General features: G+C 39.5%; 1 protein-coding gene across 1 annotated transcript in view; it reads right to left on the minus strand.

The window, feature by feature from the left end:
- Window positions 1-8,145: 8,145 nt before the first annotated feature.
- pik3c3 (phosphatidylinositol 3-kinase catalytic subunit type 3) overlaps window positions 8,146-25,442 on the minus strand; it is a 132,414-nt gene continuing 115,117 nt past the window's right edge. Inside the window, exons 24-25 of the mRNA XM_008103672.3 lie at window positions 18,430-18,555; window positions 8,146-8,823 (exon numbers count right to left, since the gene is read on the minus strand). Of these exons, the coding sequence (XP_008101879.1) occupies window positions 8,809-8,823; window positions 18,430-18,555 (141 nt within the window). The 3' untranslated portion in view covers window positions 8,146-8,808. The remainder of the gene's footprint in view (window positions 8,824-18,429; window positions 18,556-25,442) is intronic.

Genomic DNA, 25,442 nt, shown 5'->3' on the forward strand with positions numbered 1-25,442 from the left:
TTCTCCACAGCACCTTGACCTTGGCCATCCAAGGGCAGAGCATGCCTTAACCTTTCTGTGAGTTCTTTGCTGGCACAGTGGGTGAACAGATGAGATGATTTATTCTAATGGATAAAAAAATGGGTTTGAGTGCATATGTCAATTCATTTAAAAAGTCTTAGTCTTGTTTTTTGAAAAGTCTGCTTCTCACCTTCATGGCCTGAGGAGCCCAAGCTGAATGAAGCACACCACCAAAGGTCAGGAAATGACCATAAGTCCTTTTAAAAGAAGCCATGCTGAAGAAAAATTCTGCTTTGGCACAGAGGAAAATATTGTAAGCGCTTAGTGCCTTCAAGTAAAGCTTAACCTTCTGAGTCATATTCTATAACACTATGGCACATTATGCTGATAAAATATTTTGGGTATAAAACAAGAGTAAGACACACAGGAAAAGTTGAACATTCCTAGTCTGGCAGCCACTGCAGTTTTTCACTTATGAAGACTGGGATCTGAGTGTCCGAACTACATCAGAATGAGTGCAACCGGGCAACAACTATTATTAAGGAAGAAAATAAAGCATATGAGAGGTTTTTTTCCTGAGCCTACGGGAAAATGCATTTTTTTCCTTTTCTCTCCTCTGGCTGAGTCAATTGAGTGCTCACAACTTTTACTAGTACTGTTACTGCTGAATTTTAATTCTTACTCACCTTTCTCCAAGGATCAACATGAGATACTGATAAAATAAATGCCTGGATTTACTGGTTTGCGGAAAAGGCTCTTCATGGCATTTTCTACAGGATCTTCAAGGCTGACAGCTTTAGAAATGGACAATTATCTCAATAGTGACCTCAGAAAGGAAAATAAGTCTAGTAAAACAAAATTATTTCTTTATTAAGTAGACAGAAAAAGATAGGGGTTTCCCACTCACAGATTTTTCTCATCTCCTGGTATGAAGAAGGGTTCAAATACAGCAGGGAACAAGTTCTGGCTGAGGGGGTCTTTAGAGGTTTCTGCTGCTCTTGCTTCTGTGGGACCTCTCTCTTCTTTTCTGGGATCTCTGCCTTTGCTTGGTCCCTTAGGAAATCTCTCTCTCTTTTCCAAGGTCGTCGTCTTATTTGCTTTGGAATTTTCTGAAACCCTCTGCCTATATTTAGTCTTATTTCTAATTTGGAGGTTGTCACCTGGAGTGGAGGAAACCCTTCTGGGTTAGGCAAACCATAGTCTTAATGTTGTCCTATGGAGAGTTCAAACTCAAAGGCACTATGCACTTGGTGTGAAGAGAGCAGGAAAAATGCAAAGGGCAGATGTAAACATGACCTCTGCCATAGTGATAATATCTCCTCAAGACTCTTAATTTGTCATCTGAGCATACAACTGAGTTCCCACCTGGGACTCACCCAATCAAATCTAGACAAGTACTGATGTACCATTCAGAACCAATTTCACAAGATCTCCCATTTATTAGGAGTAAACAAGATGTTAAGCACTGATTGCTCTCTTGAATGCAACAATTGTGACATTTCCTTCATATCATCAGGGGTAGGGAGGGCTCGTGGGAAACTTCCAGTTTGTAACTTTAGAGAATTTTGTCTTTCCCCAAGATGGCCAAGGATGCAAGAGGTAAAGGATCCCTATCTGTCCTCTTGTCCAGAATATGGCATCTCTCTGCCTAAAAGCCTGCTTGCAGGTCATGTTCATCAAGCATCAAGTTATCAATAATATATAACTTAAAACACATGAAATCATTTAAAACACGTAAGATCAGTTGATTCAGTTGTGTGTGTGTGTGTGTGTGTGGCTGCACACTTTTCCCTCGCGCTGGATGGGGACAGAGCTAGGGTAGTCCTGTTACTTATTCTTGGTTGTTGTTTTTTTTTTGGGGGGGGGGGTAAGGATTTTGGGTTGTGTTGCCAAGTTTCGTGTGTTTGGGTCATGTTGTTGTGTTGTTGTGCATCTTTGCCGTTTTTTTCAGTTTTGTGGCTCCAGATTGTATTTTTGTGGTGTGGTTGTGTTGTAAGAACCATGAGGCAAGGCTTTTGCATTGTGTTGCCAAGTTTCGTATTTCTGGGGCATTTAGTTGTGTTGTTATAGTCACGGCACAAACAACTTTACCCTTTTATATATATAGGAAGATTGTCACTTTAATTGAGTTGCTTTTGTTAATCTTGTTGTTATTTTATGTTAATTGGTGCTATTTATTATTAATAATCTTAAAGGAAGTGGAGAGAAAGATGAGGTGTGATGGTGGTAGGAAAATCTTCCATTTAATTTAAATGCTGAAGCTTTATAGAAAACAACTCTGCCATATTGTGTAGATTTTTTTGAGTGGAGTTCATACCTTGGATGTGTTGGTGTACTGTGGCCAAATTTGGTGTGATTTGGCCCAGCGGATTTGTTGTTCACTTGGTCCTACAAATGAACAGTACATTTATATATAGATAGATAGATAGATAGATAGATAGAGCGCACACATTTGGCAGTGTTTCATACACACACACACACACATGCTGACACACACATATATAGGATTTGGACAGATTTCATCTCTACATCTTGAAACAGCCTTACCGAGATCCAATCTGTTCTAGTGATTTGTTTCTCCCAAGTGCTTTGAAGGAAGCTTCCACTTCACTTTCTACAGTTTTAGGTTCATGCTTAAATGTTTCTTCCGTAAAGAAATCTCTCATCTTTTTGTCTCTTTTATATAATTCCTCAGCTATTATTTCAGCAGCGTTTTTTCCTCTCTTTTGGCATGAACTTTCAAGAGAAATCAGACCTTTTGCAAATTTTTGTGGATGTCTTTTGCACCTCTCTGCAAAAAGGGCAGTACTGAAAGATGGGGCGCGACTTTATCATTTAGACCAAGGGTCCCCAAACTAAGGCCCGGGGGCCCGATTGCGGCCCTCCAAGGTCATTTACCTGGCCCCCGCCCTCAGTTTTATAATATAATATTTTTATATCAGTTTTAATAATATAATATATTGTATATACATATAATATTGATAATATTGTTATACAATATAATACTAATAGTAATACCATATAATAATATTAATTATATGTTATATACAGTAGAGTCTCACTTATCCAAGCCTCGCTTATCCAAGCCTCTGGATAATCCAAGCCATTTTTGTAGTCAATGTTTCCAATATATCGTGATATTTTGGTGCTAAATTCGTAAATCCAGTAATTACAACATAACATTACTGCGTATTGAACTACCTTTTCTGTCAAATTTGTTGTCTAACATGATGTTTTGGTGCTTAATTTGTAAAATCATAAACTAATTTGATGTTTAATAGGCTTTTCCTTGATCAGTCCTTATAATCCAAGATATTCGCTTATCCAAGCTTCTGCCGGCCCGTTTAGCTTGGATAAGTGAGACTCTACTGTATTACATATTATATAATAGTATAGTGGTATAGTTCAATATAGTAATATATAATGCTAATATTGTGTTATGCTAATAATATAATATATTGTATGTACATACAGCTGCTCTGAGTCCCCTTTGGGGTGAGAAGGGCGGGATATAAATGTAGTAAATAAATGCAGTAAATAAATAATTAATTTTAGACTTAGGCTCAGCCAAAGTCTGAAATGACTTGAAGGCACACAACAACAACAATCCTAATTAACTTGACTATCTCATTGGCCAGTAGCAGGCCCACACTTTCCATTGAAATCCTGATAGGTTTATGTTGGTTAAAATTGTTTTCATTTTTAAATATTGTATTGTTTTGTTGTTGTTGTTGTTGTTGTTGCACTACAAATAAGACATGTGCAGTATGCATAGGAATTTGTTTTGTTTTTTTCAAATGATAATTCGGCCCCTGAACAGTCTGAAGGCCTCTGCTTCAAAAGTTTGGGGACCCTTGATTTAGACAGTGGTGCCTCCTATACTGTAGAATTATTTCACCACTTCCACTGCCGTGGCTCAGTAATATGGAATCCTGAGATTTATAGATTGGTGAGGCAGACTGGGCTAAAGACCTTGTAAAACTACAGCTCCCGGGATTCCATAGTACTGGGAAGTTAAAGTGGTGTCAAACTGCATTAATTTTACAGTATAGGTGCACTCTGACCTTCTGGGAGGCAACTTCACTTGACCTGAATTGTTACTATAGACATATATTGGAGAAGTCCATTTCACTTACTGTGTTATATTCTATCCAGGAAAAAATGACCTGGATTCAGATATATCTGTGAAAGAAAAGAGAGTGGCATTTTGATGAGGGTGTCAGAACAGACAGATTTTTTTTTTGGAATGGAAATTGGAAGTGAAATCCCATTCGTCATCCTCCTTTGCTGCTGTCAAGACATTGCATGGCTGTGCGATTTCAGAGAAACTCAATAGAAAGACACAGGAACGGAGTTTCGTAGGAAGGGCTGGAAAGTGCTTGGTTACTAGAATATACCAGAGCTTTGAATTTCAAGCCTCATTAAAATAAATCTTACATGTTGAAATTATACCATAAATAGATTTGCAAAGATGGTCAAGCGACATTCCTTAAGCTGTAATTCACTGTCTGTTAAATGGGTTGATGTTCTGCAACCTTGGATCTAAGATTCCACCTACATTTCACCTGAATTTAAAGCAATGCAAAAAGATTTAAATGCCCACATATTTAAATAATGGAAAGACCAACCACTTTCTTCCTCAGAACAGCAGTAAACAGAAATATGCCATGTTCAGGATAAAGCAAGGGAGGTTTAAGGCAGGTGGACTGCACCTACCAGATGTTCTAGTCACTATTGTAAGGCATACTGGGAGTTGTGGTTCAGTGTTTGGAGGGCTGCATAGTTATTTTGGTTTAAGCAAGCTATTTGTTATCTTATTAGGTTCTACAAATTTTTCTTTTGTATATGAGTGGGAGTGCATCTAATGTGTAGAATGAATGTAGATTGACACCACTTTAACTGCCATAATTCAGCCCTATGGGATCCTAGGATTTTTAGCCTGCTGTGGCGCAGGCTGGTGAGCAGCCTGCTGCAATAAATCACTCTGACCATGAGGTCATGAGTTTGAGGCCAGTCCGTGGCGGGGTGAGCACCCGTCAATTAAAAAAAATAGCCCCTGCTCGTTGCTGACCTAGCAACCCGAAAGATAGTTGCATCTATCAAGTAGGAAATAAGGTACCACTTATAAAGTGGGGAGGCAAATTTAACTAATTTACAACGTTGGAATGAGGAAGTGCTGTCAAAGTGGATGATGAAACAGCTGCTCCCCCCTGTGGCCAGAATCGAATATCCCCTCAAGAGAAGGTTAAATTGCCTCTGTGTCTGTCTCTGTCTCGGTTCTATGTGTATATGGGCATTGAATGTTTGCCCTATATGTACACAATGTGATTCGCCCTGAGTCCCCTTCGGGGTGAGAAAAGTGGAATATAAATACTGCAAATAAATAAATAAATAAATACTCTTCCCAATAGAGCTACCCTCTTCATCAAACTACAACTCCTGTGATTCCATAGCAAATAAAGCAATTATTTTTCATGGGCTGTGTTTATTTTATTGTTTGATTGCTGAGGGGGTGCAAGGAATGATTTGTGCTTCTTCTATGTGCAGGCTGAACCAGTCATATGGGAGACATCATAAGCTGACATTGCTAGGGTTCTATTCCCAGCTGACATGTGCCAGGCATAACATGGACAGTTAATCTGGATTCAGACAAGAGCTCTATCCATCTTGCTCAAAATGCTAGCGGTATGGAACATACTTCCGAAAGACCTGGACGTGGCTGAGGCATATTTGGCATATTTGTGTACTTCTCATATTTAGGCTTCTAGGAACAAAAAGAGATTACAAACAGATCCAAATTTTGCTAATGGTCTTCAGTCATCTTCAATAATGGGTTGCGTCCAGCTTCACCTTTTCACAATATTTAGATTTTAAATCAAGTAAGGAGAGAGAGAGATGTGGGTCCAGACTATTCGAAGCATGACATCTCTCTTTATGAGCCCAGCAGGGCATTAAGGTCCACAGGAGAAACCCATCTGACCATCCCACCATCTTCTCAGGTTCATTTGATGGGAACAAAGGAGAAGGCCTTCTTGGTGGCTGCGCCCAAACTTTGGATTTCTCTTCTTAAGAAGGTCAAAATGGCCCACTCCTTGGTTTCCTTCAACTGGTAAGCCGAAGCTGTATCCAAAGCTTTTCAAAACTGACTGGGGTGAGTTTTAATGGCGTCATTTGCTGTTTGTAGATTATAAATAAATGTACAACAACCATCCACCCCTAGTAGTTGGCATGAGGGACACAGAGCAACCATGGAAGTGGAAAAAAACATGAATATTATTTTACCTGAGATAATATCTCTGTAGGAATCTAGGCTATATAACATTGGCCATCCCTGTCACTAACGGATAAATGCCCTAACAAGCCTCACAACCCTGGGAGACTTGGATGACATTGAGTTAATAACATACAGTGGCCATGTTGTTGCACCAAAAATGAATGGAAGAATTAGCAAAGTCTTCCACCATATCAGCAACCAAGATTAGGAAAAGCTGAGGTGAGCAGAAGGAAAAAAGGGCTCACTAAGTAGCAAGTTCCCCCACCTTGGGACAGGGATGTTAATTCAAATGGTTGGCATGTTCTGATGAGCCTGGGAGTATGGTGAAATCTCCTTATCTGGAGGATTTTAAACAGAGGTTGGATGGCCATCTTTTGGGAGGGCTTTCTTGCATGACAGAATGGGGTTGGACTGGATGTGTTATGATTCTATGTGATAGAATAAAATTGTTCAACCCAATTATAACATCCCATGATCTTATTCCAAAGCTGTGGGAGCAGCATTTGGCTTTTTGGGTTGCTATCCGAGGTCCTGAAACAGAAAGCAATTGGATTCCTCTTCACTTTAAACTATTCAAAGCCCACTATATGTCTTGAACACAGAATATCAGGTTATCATTTTTCACACAAGTGTTCAATGAAACATTCAGTTTCACAAGTTCTATTCAGAGCAAGCTTTTAGGCTCCCAAGTTTTATATTGCGTATCCATTTTTCAATGTTATGTCTTCTGGATCTTTGTGGTGGAGGCTGCTGATGAAAACAGCAATATTGCTGTATGTAGCCCATGAGAACCATCTAATTTTATGGTTTCTCTTTTGCTAAAAGAACAACATGTTTTGAGCACTAGAGGAAAAAATGGATAACAAAAAAGTAGCATTTGGATAAGGGGAAAACAGGTTGATGGTAGAATAACTTCGCACATACACTCATATGTAACATGGCATTGCCACATGAGCCCCAAAGTAGGCTTCCCAACAAATGCCTTGCCAGACTTACCGGGCAAGGGCCGTTACATGGATGGGGGCCCTCCAGCAGAGCATGGTATCGGCAGGGACTTCTTCCTCCCAGAAGGCTGGCCCCAGGCTGCCCTGGGGCTGGCACAGGTATTGGGCTTGCTTTCGTTGTTCCATCCTACCCACCCTACATATATGTTATGTTTGTGGTTTCTGTTAACTGTTTGTTTTCACAACTCCAAGTTGGCATGTGGCATGGGTGCTGGATCTGGTTTGCTTACTCCCTCCCCCTCAATGGTTGGGGGGGGGGAAGTGTCTGGTGGTTGCCATGGGTGCAGAGATATCATTAACCTGGTATGGTTCTGGTAGCACCCTGGTGTAGATAGTGGTATTGATCAGCAGTGGGCTGCCCGATTCATGATCCAGGACTCATGCATGGCAGCCAACCCTTTGTTCCTATAATCAGTAAACAAGCTGTGGCCATTTTATATCCCAATCCTGTGTTGTGTCATTATTGGTTTTGTTGGACAGAGGTGTGTCACCCATGCACACACAATATCCATTTCATTTTAGTTCATGTACTGGTATTATTGCAATATAATACTTCCTCACCTCAGTTAACTAATTTGCAGAAGTTGGAAGGATCATTACCATAATGAACCATCTGCAGTTGATTATTAATATACAACAAATTAAATTACTTTTTTTCCTTGTTCACCTATTTGTCCTCTGAGGAACATGTAAAGTAACCATGGCAAAATTACAGGGCTTCTTCAACTTGAGGCAGCATTTCCCTGTAAAAAATACAATGGTGTAGTCATTTCTCCACTGGGAAAGAGACTAAGGGCAGGAGATGAGATTTTATATCTGAGGATCCAGGGCTGAGAAGAACATTGAAAAAATTAAAGACAACGTAAGGATGAGTCAAAAGAATTTTATTACAATTGGAAAATTAAGTTAATGTACATTTTTGTCATTTTATCCAAGGATACAAACTGTTGGATCTTTCATGTCAACATCCTTTAAAGGGCATCAGGAATATCATTCAAAATTCTTTGAGTGTGTGTGTGTGTGGGGGGGGGGGGGTGCTTGAATTTGACAGAAACATTTGTCTCTGAAAGACTAGATCATACAACTGCTTCTTCCAAAAAGGTTGTTGGGCCAAGTTTTATAAATAAGTCCATCCAAAATGTCAACCCCAAATCCAGGATGCTTCATTAATGCTATAGGTGAAAACAAATAGTCTGTAATATCCTTCACTCGGCACCATATGGGGATCTGTTAAGTGCATTAGAAAGCTCCGGTTTCTCAGCAACAGCAAGTGTATAGATATACTTAGAAAACTGCAAGACCTTTGTCTGCTTGTCATCTTTAGCTTTGGATGATGCTCTTTTCCAAATGTCATGGCTGAGATACTGAGACAGCAGAACATATTCTTGACCTAGTTTTTTTTAATGAAAATCCAGGCGAGGTGCACTATCAAAGTTGGTAAAAGAATCAGTACACTCCACTAGATGCCATCTCATAAAGTATGATGGGCAGCCATATCTATGAATTCTTGTCTGCAGAATTTGATGGTGATCATTTTCTCCAATACTGGGTGAAAAAGAGAAAGAGAGCGCAAATCAGGCATAAAATGAGACATCGGTTTTATTAGCATGTTGAAGGCTGTTCTACATTGTTTTCTACTATTGACTGAACAGTTAGACCCTCATAACCATGGAGGATATATTTCTGAACTAATTTGGAAACAGGCAACTGGATAATGCTACTGAAACGAAGACATTTACAGGGAGTCATTACAGAAAAACACCTTGTGGAACCTACAACATTCTTATCCTCTTTAGGAATCAGACAGGTATTCCAGGTTGACTGGATATAGGTAGATGAACAATGGGTACAAGAGTTGTATCATACTGGAAGAATAGTTAATTTGGGTAGAATTATGATCAAGGTTCTGTTTCAATCCTTCATTTACTATCAGAGAGCATCCCCATTTTTTCAGACCTATCTTTATAATCTTTATCTTTTCATGAATTTGTTTGGGGCTTAATTGGAGCATATATGTATACAGCAAAATGTATTCAAGACTGAAGAAGCTGAGAAAAAAATCACTGCTGCAAAAAATGTCTTGGTTGTTTCATTAATGCAGCAAGACTTTTAATGGTGCAGAGGGAGAATTACTACTACGTAAACTCCTCTGATATGATGTCTCTCTGTCTTTGAAAGTAGGAATTAGACTGGGTTAGATATCATGTGGCTCTATCTTCTCCAGTGGCTATGCCGGATGGGTCAGTTGGGACTTGCAATTCAACACAGTACTGTATGATTTTCATCCCAGGTTTAGGACCCAGTTTGCACCTTCTTCCTAAAGCCGTAAGCATAAAGGAAGAAGTCCTGAGTAGATGTAGGATTTATACAGCTGCAAGTGTAGAAGTGTTTCATGTTCCAAGATGAAAGATTCAATCTAAAGATAGATTCAATCTTTCAATCTATGTTTTTGAAAGTAAAGAATTGAGCTTCTTTACTTTCAGAACTGCCAGGCAGTTGGATAGACAGAACTAGACTGTAATGCAATCTCCTTCTTTTGAGATCTTTAAAAAGAGGTTGGATGAGTCTGTAGTGGTGTATTCCGGCATGGTAGAATGGGTTTGGACTGGATAGTATTTGTAGTCCCTTCCAACTCTAAGTTTCAAGTATTATTCTATATAAATTAGTCTGAAAGACAAATTACTAATCTGTAAAAGAAGTCTGGCACTACTGTCCCCATACTGTTGCCATCTTAAGAGATCCATTTACCATTGAGATTAGTTGATTCATAGTTCTTCTAGCCATTATGTTACCAAACACAAAACACTCAGATGCAATGCTTGAGTAATCATCCAGTTACATAGAAGAAACCCAATGTGACTTTGGATTCTTTTGTTGTCAAAATAAAGAGCACAAAAAACTGCTGACCGTCTTTTAATTTGGATCATGTTGCAATTCTCACATACAAAACTCAATAGAAAGAACAATTTGGACACACATCTCATTTACAGCTCCAAATAATCTAATAAACCAGAGAAGCAATAGACTCTGTGTTTGCATTATGCACAATGGTTCAGTCAGTTTTTGGCTCCGTTCATCTGGGAATGGCAAAAACAGATTTAGAAATGTCCTTCCTCTGAAAAGAACCAGTGGTGGCAATAAAAATAATTTAATGTGGTTGACATCAAATTTTCAACATTATTAAGTGTGGAAAATACAAAAACACATTAGAAAGGGATAAAACTTACCCAAAGTCACCCCAAAAGTCTAACCAATAGCCTAACCTGTCCTTTGGAAAAATTAACATACACTCATAATCTTGTTGCTTCTTTTGATATAAGGCAGCACCGAAGTCTTTCAGTAAATAATCATACAAAAATCCAATTAGTATTCTTTTGACTGTCATACAACTGATGCATTTGGATTACAGCTACAAAAGCTGTGACCACTTCACATATGTTAGAATCCAATCACTATTCCTAGAGTAGAGTAGCCTCATTGGATCACTTGGATTTACTTACATTTTGACTTACTAGTCAACTAATGACTGAATGGGTTCACACTAGATGGCCCTAACCACTACGTTTCTGTCCATTCAGTTTTGCAGTCTTGGTGTATTAATTTGTTATCCGTGCCTTCAGGTCACCATGTCTTTCCCCGACTGATGATTGCAATGAATTACCCTCTGCGTTCATTTGCACATGATTGCATTCTTTCAATTCCTCAAGGGCTGGCAAAAGTGAGGAGGTGGCAGGCCCGGTTTCTGCTGCCCAAGAGGAATGAAGTCCAATGGTTTGAATTTATAGGAATGAAGATTTCAATTGAACATGAGAAGAACCTCTTGACAGTGAGAGCAGTTTGGCAATGAACCAAACTGCCCAGGGAGTTGGTAAAGTCTGCTTCTCTAGATGCTTTCAAAACCGGACAGTACCTGTTAGGGATGTTCTAGCTGGAGACAGGAGGTTGGACACAATGGACCAAGAGGTCCCTTTCAACTTTAAGATTCAACAGTATTGCAAAAATATCCATCGTGTGTTCTTTGTTGCACAACGGAACAATAAGATGGTACTGGTAATTGCACATTTGGATGCACAACGTCAAGACTCAGCGGAACATGCCACAAGCACGCAACTATGAGAGTAGAGATAAATCCAAAAAGATTTATGATGATTGATGAAGAAGTCAGCAAGGAGAAAGAGTATTTCCCATAGTCCAGGAGGAATGTGCTGCCAAGATCCTTCTGAGTCAACCATAATTGGGGTGGGAGAGTGATAAGTAGCATCATCATACACTTAAATCTATCTTACTTGACTGATTGCACAAGTTTAGTCAAGTAAGCAATTAATTACACCTACATGAATTTGCATATGAATAAAATGATGTTGCTGGGAAAAAGAAGCTTGAAAGGGATCAAATTTCTACTTCCCTGAAAACTGGATTTTGTGACCTGTGCAAATTGTTGAGTTCATTCTGCTCCTTGAACACAGTATCTGTATGCCTATATGAGTCCACAAATTAGAGGATTTGCTTCCACCACCTCAGAAAGAGCCATATTTCATTTAATTAGGAAGGAAAATGATATTTTCCCTCATTTTAGAAGAAACTTTAAAAATTGGTTAATGATTATTAACTAAAGAGCTTTCAGAAACTGTGAGTAGAAGGCACCTTATCAGGAGAAGTATGGCACCTATGTGTTACTGAGTTATGCTTTTATGATGTTTTATGTTTTATGAGCTAATGCATTGACATTTGCAATGTATTTTATGCTGCCATTTTATAGTTGCTTTACTGGGCTTGGTACCCATGTAAGCCATCCTGAGTCCCCTTGGGGAGATGGGGCATGACATAATAAAAAAGCTGTTGTTGTCATTATTATTATTATTATTATTATTATTATTATTATTATTATTATTATTTTAAACAACACCAATGTAAACCTTTGCTTTTTAAATGATAACTACACATGATCTTGTGAAAAAGATTGTTTCAAGTCCTAGGCCAAAGAAGTCCTGTCAAAGAGAATGTAAGTACTGAACCTTTATTTGATCACTTTTCTACCTTCCTGATTTTCTAGTTTCTCACAAATAAAAATAAAACTTGTAAGGTTCCTTATTGTCTCATTCACTTGCCAGACAGGTTTCTTTATTACATTGCTAATCCGGCAGATGACCCTGAAATCGATTCTCTGAGACCCTTTCCTCTGCATTTCCCTTCCAGTATACGATTTAAGTTAATGTTGATATCGGCAGGAGAATCATAATGCAGTCGGCCCTCCACACTTGTGGGTTTGCCTTTTGCAGATTTAATTATGCATGGACTTGATTAATATGGTATTTCTAGGACTAAGTCTTCCAGTATAAGTATATGATCAACATCCAATGGAAGATGACCATAAGGTTATTTATCGCAGGATTTTCTTGTAGAGGTTTCCCATTGGCTTCCTCTAAGACTTGACCAAGATCATTAGTGGGTTTCCATGGTTGAGTGTGGATTTGAACCCTGGCCTTCAAACTACTCCACCACAATGGGTCTTGTTTCAGCTTCTACTGAACTCTATTGAAGGAATTTCACACTCCAATATAAGACATCACTCCCACACACTGCTAGCTTTAGTGATTCAAAGCATGTTGCTCAGCAGCACAGCAGTTGGCCCGGAGTGCTGGTCTGATTTAAAAAGAAACTTTCCTGTGCTTGACTATTTTTTTAGGCTACTTTATCATGCAGATTGGTCTCCAATGGGAAACTGTCAAGGACTGCTGTACCGCTTGAAATAAAGCACCAAAAAAGCCACCTGGAAAAAAAGAGAGCAAAAGCTTGGTGTTGACACTTCCCTGTTAATTAAACTTGATATCCATCAGTAATAATATATATTTACTTTTGCAAAAAGAGGCTCGTAAACTGCAGGGGGTGGGGGAGTAATTGGGGCTGTTGCTTACACTTGTTGAGATAAGAGAGTTTAATAATGCCAGCTGTTGGAGAAACCATCGTATTTCATTTGCTCAGTGTGCCAGTTTGCACAAGAGTGAAAGCGACAATTTATTCGGCCCCTAATTAAAAGACGTCTGGGAGAAAATGGTGTCTGGAATTTTGTTAATGTCTTAAGTATGTGTATATTTTTTTCAGATGCAGAACACCTGTATTCTGCAAAAGCAAAATGCATATTGATGTGTATGTTGATGCATGTGCAAAATGCATATTGGACACTCAGTTGCACATTTGAGCATGAACTGAATTTGCATTACTTTGCTTAAGGGTTATGTAGCACAATCAATGTCTAACTCTTCACAGAGATTTATGTTATGCAGCTTGGCCAAGGGATGTTGTGGGATGCATCCCCAAGAATAACAATTTGAAAAATCAACCAAGTTGTGACACGGTTGAGGGGCACCGAACCATTGCCTGAATGGGCCAATTGAAACAATGGAGTGACTGTTGTCTGGTCTTAAATTAGGGAAGGCAACAGCAGTGGGTTTGGGTCCCAATTTTCTGGAGATCACATGGACTGACAGCAAATCAAACAGAATAGAAATGGCCAGAAGTTTTAAAAATAACAGTATTTTTTGAAAAAAAAATTGAAGTTAAATGTTCAACAGTATGTGCAACCTATTTTAAAAAAATTAAATGTTCAACAGTGTGTGCAACCTATTTAAAAGTGAAATTAAACCTCACTGATGCTTCAATATCAGGCAAAATTTCAGAAAAAAGATTATTTTCAGGAAAAAAAAAGGCAGTTCAGGGAGTCTGGAAGGGTTGAGCGCCACTCAAATCGTTCCAAAAGTCACATGAGGGATGGTCACGTTGCCCACTTCTGAATTAGGGAGCTACAGCTTTCCATTCATGGATACTGACACCCTCCCTGCTCCAAGGATTGCTATTTATCTATATTGAGAAAGTGCGATGAAAGGAAGTATATTGCCTCCTGGAATTACTCAGCCACTTTGTTCATTTCTACTGCAAGCTCCATAGTAGAAGTCCACAATGTGGTGTTAGTTACATCACTGCCATATTTGCTTCTGCCTGCTGAGTAAAAAGAAAAGGAACAAAGGGCCAGGTAGGGTTTACCAGTGAAAACTGGAGAAAGCTCATATCTTTACTGCAGGAGTACACAACTGTAGAGGGTAGGGAGGCACATTGGCTCCCCAGGATACTGTTCCTCTCTCCTCTTGAAAAAAAAATCATTTTTGTAGCCCTAAATAGATGGCGTTTCCACTATGTTCTGGGCATTCCCGGGTCATTTTAGATTAAGGACCCAAGTACCACACTGCAAGCTAATTGTGAAGAATATTGTGTAGAAAAATCAGAGTAGCTACACAGAAAATATGATCCTTTTAAACCTGTGCAGCCCTCATTGTACTGAAACAGCCGATCAGGAGATACCGTTTAACATAGGGATGGAAACCCCAATAGTCTGAGCCCTAACAGATTGTGGCAGACGATGTTCAATACTATTTCAACAACATGATGGTTCCCACCTTTGCCTTAAAGAAGACTTCAGCATCAGTGCCACATCGCACTACATGCACACTCCAATTTTGAATTACTTGCAATGGAAAGGGAGGAAAGTAAAAACTAAGGCATTCCAAGAAAGAGCTGTGTTTTTTTAAAAAGAGATAAAGCAAAAAAATGGATGTCTGAGATCAAAACTGTAAGCTCTGATTTATTGGTACAACCCAGAAAACACATTACTGGCAAAAGAACTCTGAGAAATGGAAACCCATCACAAAGTTCTGAAGAAGGAACACCTGCCATCTTCCCTTTGGAGAGGAGAAAGCAAATGGTGTTGGTTTGTCTCTCGCCCACTTTGGATCCAAATAACTGTCTCCAATCTGCCAAGGTGTATTAAAATGAAAGAGGCAGAGGAAAACAAAGGGACACTGCATGCCATTGGTATCAAAGGAAGCCCCAGGCTATGCTCAGATTATGTGATTTTATGCTCAGAAGCAAAAAAATAAGCCTTCTGAAACCTATTGGGAACTGACAGTTTATGAGGATAAGGCTTTGAATGATATGCTGCATTGTCCATACTTGTTGTTTCTTTCAAGTATTATATTTTTAATTTCAGTGTAATTCTATTGATAGCTCACGTATAGTCTGGCTTGGATCCTATTGGTTGGTCCCAAATAGAGTAGATCCCATTTACTGATCTGCTGACAGTTAGATCTTATTGGTTTAATGCATCAATGCTAGTTGGGAAAGTCAACAGGCTTTAAACTCTTTTGAGTGTTGAATGTTTTTACTGATACTGATTGATTATCATTTACTGAATTGCTTGGGACCAGAAGTCTTTGGGATTAAAAAAAAAAGACTTTTTGAGATATCTATATTTGCATATGGGTACATAATGAGATGTGTTGGAGATGGGACCCCTGAATATGGTTTTGCAATTTGAAATTTCAGAATTCTGGATAAGGGATGCTCAAACCATATGAATTTAGTTTTAACTTTTGTAGGATGGTGGAGTCTCAGGGCTGGGCAAAAGGCAGGATATAAATAAAATAAAAATGCAGATTAATGGAATTAAAGTACAGTGTTCCCTCATTACTTCGCGGTTCACTTTTGGCGGATTCGCTGTTTTTCGGTTTTCAATAAACTCTAAAGTACTATTATAAATCATAAAAAATTACAATTTACAGCCTAAGGAAGGGAGGAAGGAGAAGCCAAAGGGAGAGAAAAGGAGCCCAAGTGGCAACGGGAGGAGAAGGAGGCGATTTATCAATACACAATTGGTTGATAAAAACTTAAAATAGTGTATGACTAAAATAATGTATAAATATTAAAATAAATATAGTGCCCCTACTTCGCGGATTTTCACTTATTGCGGGTGGTCCTGGAACCTAACCCCAGTGATAAGTGAGGGAACACTGTAGTAGACAAAACCCAAATGCAGCTGCATAGGAGGCAGTCAGGTTGGGCCAACCCAGTGTCGACAGCAATCATAAACATGTCGGAAACCAACAGATTAGAATCCCAAGAGAGTCAGACTCTGAATCAAAACCTTTCCAATCAGAGAAGTCATGCTTCCCAATGCAGAGATAATTGAGTGCACAGCTGTAGCTAGGCAGACTGCCCTTTTAGGATTCATAGCTGCATATCCTATAAAGGGGATCAACATCAAGGATGGCATGAAGACTCAACTGGAGCTGAGAGACACAGCAGGTAAGGGCACCTTTGCATCTTTACTTTCAAAATAAGTAATCTCTCTTTATTGGAAGAGTTAGCATGACATAGTGGTTTGAGTGTTGGACTACAACTAGTGAAAACTGGATTTGGCCCCACTCAGTATGGAAACCTACTTTGCTTGAGTCACACACTCTTAGGGTACATCTACACTGGAGAATTAATGCAGTATGACATCACTTCAACTATAAGGGCTCAATGCTATAGAATTATGGGAGTTGTAGTTTGGTGAGGCACTAGCATTCTTTGGCAGAAACGGCAAAATGTCTACAATTCACAAGATTCCACAACTGCTATGATATCTTTTTTGATACACAGCAGGATAGAAATATCACTATCATCATCATCACCAGCCATACCTGGCTACATTGTTTTACAGAAATTTTGAGTCAGGCATCAGGTTGACAACACAAAAATTGCCCCAAATACATCCATCATCTCAAGGTCTGGCAAACCTGGATAACATTACAAATAAATCTTTTTGCACTATGATGACGCACAGCCTAGATTTTTCTGTAACTTGTCAAAGGAATTGGGGGAGACCATGTAGCTTTGGACTCTTTAGAATGACACACTGTCACTAATTCCTTACCTAACAGCAATGCTAACTGATATAAAAACATTTCTTCTACTAAGCAAGCCAGCTGTTGGAGACACTTTTGGCAGTTTCAATTAGATTGACTGGAAATCCACAGGTAGGGGGGGAAAAATCAGTTCTTTTCATATAACTCTAAAGTTCCCTCAACCATGCTGGCTGCAGGATTCAGTGACTTATAATTTGAAAAGAATCCCACCTCTCCAATCTATGATAATCCTAGTTTGAAGGAAAGGTATGGCTACAACAATTATAACCATGACAGGCAAAAATAAAAGCACATTAAGCTCTCACTTTTTATGCTGTTAGGGGCGTAGGGTCCCTGAGAAAATGGAAAAACTACAAATAAAACAACAGCAACGTTTTTCAGCTGATAGAACACTTCTCTAGGGACATCGACTGCAAGTTGACCACATATTTGTACAGAAAGACCTACAAATGTCTAGGTATGTGTTCTCTATTTGAATCATTACGTTATCCAGGGAAACTCTTTGGTCAACCTTTGGCAGAAGTTGACCACAGAATCATACTGGAAGACCCAGAGATTCCTAAAGAGAACACATTAATGAAATTTGCTAAAATTAAACTTGTGAATGTGTACATTTTTGCACAAAAAATGATTAATGGCTGCAATCCTGAATGGCTCAGTGTATCATAGTAAGTCAACATGCCAAGTTGAGACATATATCCTCTCCCTCCTACCTTCCCTGGTCATACTCAGCTTCATAGGGAGCAGGCAGGAACTCAGAAGCAGTTGATAGATGCGAAATACATATATTCACATGGAAACATCTGGGAAATGTCAGCACTGAGATAATTATTTCAGACTAGGCTGCAGGGAGATGCTTCTAGGAGCCTGTGTGTTCTCCATGAAGCATGGCATAGTCATGGGGACATGTGTATAAGGGAAACATGGAGAGCTTTACCTTTTCTCCTCTACTTCCAAAATAAATGTTCCGTCTGTTTTTAGAAAGAGCCAGCATGATGTAATGGTTTGAACATTGGACTATGGTTCTGGAGATCAGGGTTTAATTCCCTGCTCGGCCATGAAGCCCACTGGGTGAGTCACATACTTTCAGCCCCAGAAAACTGCTTAGGATTGCCAAACACCAGAAATGACTTGAAGGCGCACAATGACATTAAGATACATGGCACAGTATGAAATTTACTGTTGCAAGAGGCAGTGATGGTCATGTTTCTAGCTGGCTTTCAAAGTAGATTAAAGAAGTTAATTATCTAAATCATATCATTGTATATGATCATCATCACTGAACTGTGGTAGAAAAGATCTTTTATGGATTGCTTAATATCCCAGAACTACCTATCTTGGCATTCCTGGAAGACTAACGAGACAGACACTTTGCTCTGGTCCAGAAAAAAAAACCTTTTGGTTGACTTACCTGGGCAAACTTGTGGATCTGCTCCACCATAGCTGCGAAAAGTGCATGAACACTTTCATCAATAAGGCTTTGCATGTAGTGGACAGCTTCTTCATCGGAAAGATCCAGGCGGAACTTGTCTTGAACCTGGGAAGAAGAAAGAAGCTGCTAGGACCATATTTTAGAGACACACGAGACATACACATATACTCCACCTAGCAAGCAGCAAGCTAAGGACACGTTTGCTCTTGTGGCTCAACAAGATCCTTGCAGAAAGAAACTTTGGCAACAGACTTCAATATTATGGCCTGGGCTGAAAATATTTCTGCATTCTATACACATGCTGGGTGTTGTGGTTACTACTTTTCCTTATTGTAAGAAATAAAACTTAACAACCATAAAGATCGAAACTAAAAATTGCTGAATATATTACTTGCAAATAAAATACATCTCTGCCATGTTTATGACAGGTGTTTATAACTTAGGTCTATGAAAACTTATGCTACTAACAACTTTTTCTAAGCCCCAGAGATGGTACAAGATTTCTTTGCTTCCTCACCACTATATGGGGCTGTGTGTGTCCAGTTTTTGACAATGTTTGTGAACAATCTGTTTTGACAAACATTGTTAATAATAAAAAAACTTTATTTGTATCCCACCCTATCCCCCCAATGGAAACTCAGGGCAGTTATCAACAAATATACAGCGGCAAACATTCAATGCCAATAAGGTGCAACCAACAAATAATTTAATAATTTAAATAATAAAATATTAAACATCAACATCAGACAATAAAAAAATTACAGCAAATTAGACAGCACACACTAAATATTATATTTTAATTGAGTCATTATTATTATTGTGTACACAAAAATTATTTGGGCTATGTCCAAGATGGCAATTTGGGAAAAAAATGCACAAGGTTGTAAGATTTCTTTCTTTTAAAAATGCACAAGTGACTTTCCCATAAAAAATAACAAAATTACAGAAAAATCTCATGGCAACATCCTCCTTACAGAGTTGGTTATCACAATGTGTTGAGGTGTCCTTTTTATATATATACTGATGGTGAGCCAAGCTCGGTCTTCAGGACGACCAATAAAATGACTGGGAAGCAAAACATGTGTTTATCTGGGACAAAAGAGAAGTTCATATTAGTAGCATCCTGGACCAGAGTTGGTTACGACTTGGTACTTTTAGCCCCTATATAAGCCAACAGTGTAAAGTGAAATTTTGCTGGATCTACAGAGTTTTTGTAGTACTGAACTGTATTCTCCGGCTTCAGTTCAGGCTCAGAAGAAGATAGGGAATAAGGGGTTAAACCAAAGTATTTTCTTGAAGGTCGATCATGCTGAAAACACTCTGTGGCTGCTTAGTATTGAGAAGAAAGAGCCTTTTGGAAAACCCTCCGGCAATTTAAGGAAGGAACGCAGAAACAGCATAACAGATGACAACAGCAGCCCTGTCAAAGCCACTGCTGTACAGTAGGCAAGAATTAGATTAACTGGGGATTACATTTTTCATCCGTGAATTAGTTAGCTGGAGAGGATTTTACACCTGTTTTTATTTCCTCTGTGGACAGCCGTGGTGGTGTGAAATGCGGAGCTGAGAGGTGTCGTGCTGTGCTTAAATACTGTGCAAGCTAAAAGCCCAAAGCCCTCAAACTAAGGGGAGAAGGAAAGCAGCAACTTCCAAGCCGGCCTCCTTGGCTCCTGCAGGCAATGCCTTGACTGCTCTGCATGGGGTGAGAGGGAGAAGAAGCATTTATCAAGAGCCATTCAAGGTTGCTGTGTCTTGATGCTGAGCCATTTCCTCCCTACTGTTAGGCCAAAATAATTTCACGGAAGGACATGGAAAGGAAGGAGGACCCAGGCTTTGAAGTAAAAGGAAAAGACTGTCGAACTCAACCTCCTACTCTGAGGCAAAGCTAAAAGGAATCTTGCTGGGAGTCATCACCGTAAATGTTGGATCCTTGCCCTATCTGGCTCATTAAAATAGGTAGAGATGGTCTGGCTGAGTGGGTATGAAAAGGGATGAATGCATCACTGTACCAAAGCAGGATTCCTTTCTGCCCAAAAGAGACTGTGGTGAGGTTATTTCTGGAAAAAAACCAACCTTCCTTGAACCTCATTGTCCAAGACAGTTACTGAACAGTCTGTAATGTTCCCCATTTAGCCAAGGTTCGTTCTGGAGAATGCTGTGGCTTCCCATTTTCAGGGGTTCCTGGATAAAACAGATTATCTAGATCCATTTTAATCTAGTTTAATCTGGCTATTATCTTTGGTTAACTTGTTAGATGACCTATACTATTCTGTTGGTTCTGACAGAATAGTGTAGGTCATCCACAAAGTCTCAGTAGCTCTGATATCATCGGCCATAGCATCTTGGTGACCCACTGTGCTGGGATGGGGCTTGGAATGTATTACAGTGGTTTCCATCCTTCCTGGAGGAGTGCAATCAGAAGGTGGCACTGGGGGACTCCAACACCCTTGTCATTGGTTTGTAGTGTTCCTCATGGTTCAGTTAAGTCTCCTGTCCTGTTTAAGATCTAAATGTTAATAAAATACAAATAATATTGATTATCCCCCTTCCTCACAAACTAGGTCACAGCTTGTAAAAAGCAGAGAGGTAGTGAACCCTGGCAATAAGGCTGTGGAAGATAAAAGTCACACCTACTCATGTTATTCTGTTTGGTTGTCTGGAGACGAGCACAAAAGTATAAACAGTCATTCAGTCTACTGAAGCTCTTCTCATTTGGCAAAGTACCCAGAACAGTCTTCCCTGAGTTCTTGGTGCTCTACAACTGGCAGACCAACTGGTAGTGACATTTAGCGTATACCATCTCCTGCTAAATAATTTTACATTAGCCTGGCAGTTTAAGGATCTAGAGCAATGGTTCTCAACCTGTGGGTCCCCAGGTGTTTTGGCCTACATCTCCTAGAAATCCCAGCTAGTTTACCAGCTGTTAGGATTTCTGGGAGTTGAAGGCCAAGGTTGAGAACCACTGATCTAGTGGCACCTGGGAATAGGATTTTCTATTAGCAACTTGCTTCTACCATTTTCATAGTTATTACAATGTGTGCTTAAATCACCTTTGTTTGGGTTCTGCACAATACAACCTCCTGAAGACATCTTCCATTTGCCTTATCCTGGGGATTGGGTGACATGCTAGCCCACAGGTTCTGCTATCCAGTCATGGGAGTTGGGAGTTTTGACCCTGGGGAAATTAGTTGGTTAAGAGCTTGCTGTCAATGTGATGTTCCCCTTTGTTGTGGATTATCTGCTACATCTATTTATCACCAATAAAAGTATTCTTCTGGCAGTGATGTGGATCCATTGTCCATACCAAACACAAATCTGTGGAAATCTGGAAGGGGGTAGACTTTTTGCCAATTCTGTGTTTGAAAAGGGAATCCAATAAATCCTTTATGTTCACAGGAAGGGAAAATCTTACTTAAACCAGAAGGCAAGATGACTAAGCTCAGACAGTCATACCTTGGACATTTATAAAAGGCATAGTTCACTCAAAAGGACAAAGATTCTTGATCAGTTAGAAGGCAGTAGGAAAAGAGGAAGGAAGCATTACAGATGGACGGACTCAATCAAGGAAGCCATGATTGACCTGAGTCTGCAAGTCATAAACAGAGCTCTTGATAACAGGTTTAGTTGGAAGTCTCTTTTTCAAAGGGTCATAAATCAAATTTGCCAATGGCAATTAACAACAAACAAATCCTTAAAAACAAAGAAAATGTGAGATGCCCTCTTTTGAGAGTGTCATATTATCCTTCTGCCCAAAACCTTTGAGCAAATTAACTTCTCCCTGCTCTTTTCCATTTCAATACCCATTTTAATGGCTTTATATATTTATACCTGTTTTGTTTTTATAAAGTGCTTTGGCTCCTCTCATGGAAGGTAGTACAGAACTGTTGCTAATGTGCTCATATCATTCACTTCTGGTGAAGGTACAATTATAAAGGGAGGGAGGGGAAGGAGAGCATTCACGCTCAGAATGGAAAAACAGTGGCAAGGTGACAATTTATTTCCTGGGAGTCATTGTGGGTCCAAGATTAATGAACACAAAACCCCAGTCGCAAAAGAACCTGAGATGGGTAAGATCTTGGAAGAAAGTAATGTCCTGGGCGAGAAAGTGAAGCCAATTTGTCTCTAGACTGAACATTTCTAAAATCATTCTATTGGAAGTGGAAACAAATACAGGAAAAAAAACACTACCCCTCCGCCTCCAGCGTTACTTCACATAGAGGTATTGGCACACTTTTTTTGCATTTGTATTAAAATGTTTCTTTTTGTATAGTTGTTAAAATTATTAATGCTTTCTTAGCAGCAGTATCTTAGAGGCAGAAGATGGGAAAGAAATTGGGATATAATTTCTCTGTAGCTTATAGAAAGGCTGTTACAATTATCTTTCAAACAGCATCTAATTAACTATGGATTTTAGAACATTCATAAGACCTAAAACTGAAGTAGTTGGGGAGAGGAGATGACAAAGTAGGATGAGAACGTAAGTCATGGTTCCCATATTGGTCCCATTCAGTGTTTTATATTTGACCAAATCCTACATCCAGAAAGTTATGCAAGAATTTTGAAATTTATAGAAGGAGAGAAAGGAAGTGCGAGAAAAAGAATTTTTAATTCACAGGGCTTTCTGCATTTTTGAAAATAAGTCTTCATGCACATAGACCATGACTAGGAAAATGCATGAGGAACAGGATCAGTTCTTTACCCTTGTGAGTCACATCAAAATGTTTGAGCACATTGAAAATAATAACGTATTACATCTGGTCACCATTTGGGCCATTTTTGGCTGCTTTTCCCCTATCTTCAGTGCTTTTGAGGGGTCACTTTGAAAGGTGAGAGACCACCATACTTGACAGTGGTGTTGGGAGGGAGCAAACTTTCACCACCCTTGATCTAGATCAATGTTCTTCAAATTAATGATACCAAGGAATAATATTTTTCGAAAGTTGAAATATACTCTGCTCTCAAATAGTTTAGCATATTTATTCTTGCAATCAGTTCTTAGAACAAGATGAAAATGTTGACCTTCCCTACAACTGCTATATAAATTAGTCAAAAGCCCTTACCAAAGTCCTGTTCCTTTTCCTACCAGGGAGCAACATTGCCAGGTGAAACAAGACACCGAGCATGTGTTCCTTTAATGGCTTTGTAAAAGATGGAATCAGCAAGTGTAGAAATTCTGTTGAAATTCTGTCTTAGACATAACCAAAGAAATTGGATCCCTGTCATTTATGTCCCCTATCAACCCAAAATCTAAGAAATTGTGAGATCCAGGGGTTTTTTTGTTAGGTGGCATCAGACAATGTGTCCCGTGCATCCTGGACTTCCTCATACTCAAAATTGATGTTACTGAAGTTATATTGACAAAAAGTATAGAGATTAGTATTGCATGAACTCTTCCCACCAGAGATCAAAGTATGCAATTTGCAAATCACAGCTGGCACGGCATGAAGACCAACATGGTATAGTGGCAAGGTCATTGGAAGATCAGGTTTTACATTTGGACTTTGCCATGGAAACTCACTGGGTTGTGTTAGGCAAGTCACCCGAACCCTCAGAGGAGAGCAATGGCAAACTCCTGCTGAACAAAACTAGTGATAGGTTCACCTAGGAGCAGAGGCGGTTCAACCACCAGGCCAACTAGGCAGTTGCCTGTGGCGCCATCTTGTTGGGGGCGCCATCGAGGCAACTCCTGTCTCCTGCGGCCTGCCTCCGCAAGGTATTGAACTGCTTTTCTGGTGATTTGTTGTAAAACATGTTTTAGTGCTTAATTTGTATAATCTTAATGTAATTTGATGTTTAATAGGCTTTTCCTTAATCCCTCTTTATTATCCAACATTTACGCTTATCCAATGCTTTTATTTTTCAGTGATTGGTTTTTTTTTTGGGGGGGGGGGGGCGCCAAAATTCTGTTCGCCTACACTTGAAAAATACCTAGGGCCGGCTCTGCCTAGGAGTCACAAAAAGTCAGAAACATCTTGAAGATATACCACCACCACCACCGCCACAACACAACTCTCATGGCTTATTGTTTGTGCACAAGCCAGAACTTTCCTCAACCTTGCTGTTCCTGGGTTTTGACTTGGTCCCATTTTCAGGAATGCTGGGAGCTAGGATCCAAAGCCACACAGGAAGGGATTTCAACAGATATAGGGAATCTGATTTAAAGGCTGAGATCTTCTTGGGACTGATGTTCAAAATAGTGGCTGTCAAACATCAAAATGTGCTCAGTTGTTCCTGGCCTTGAGTTCTCAGACATTCCAACCAGGAGGGATAATAACAAGAAATTATGGGAACATAAGACCAGCAACTCCTGGAATCTCTCTGGCCGAGAACCACTTGCTTAAGAAATCATGCAGATCACAGCTAAAAACAGTTTTAAATAATAAAAGTGTGTATTTCCATTGCATTCTTTTCTTCCTTCAGGAGGGTCAGAATGGGTTCCCAAGAGGTCTCCCCTTCACATATGGGTGAGATGCTGATTTGTTTCGGTTTCAGAGGCTGAGGCTATGTGATCTGCCTTCAGAATACTCTCTGGACAACGAGTAATAATAAGGGCATAGTCTGAAAGCATGTAATACAGTAACCTTCCAGAAGGTTAGTCCCCAAATGAGATGATGTCCAGAGAGTTCTGTCTATTTTAAGACGGAATAAAGGCAAGGAATAAATGCAAGCATTGAAACACAGGAAACATGCTTTCTCCTAAGTCAGATCCTTTGCCCATTGATCCCAGTATTGTCAACCGGCAGTGAGTGGCTCTCCTGGATGTCAGGTGGGATTCTTTTCTGTTCTCACCTAGGGATTCCCTTGTGGTATTATTAAGGCCTGGCTCACTCAGCTTCCAAATTGGACAAGATTGGTGTGCTCAAATTGGCTTAGTAGCAAATAACTAGCAACTATTCCAAGACCGAGGAAGATGCTTCCTTATATTTCAGTTATACTTTTCCAGTTACCGTTAGAGTCATAGTTGGAAGACAGCAGAAAGAACATCCAATCTA

Source organism: Anolis carolinensis, chromosome 2 (assembly GCF_035594765.1).
Source record: "Anolis carolinensis isolate JA03-04 chromosome 2, rAnoCar3.1.pri, whole genome shotgun sequence".
Taxonomy (NCBI): domain Eukaryota; kingdom Metazoa; phylum Chordata; class Lepidosauria; order Squamata; family Dactyloidae; genus Anolis; species Anolis carolinensis.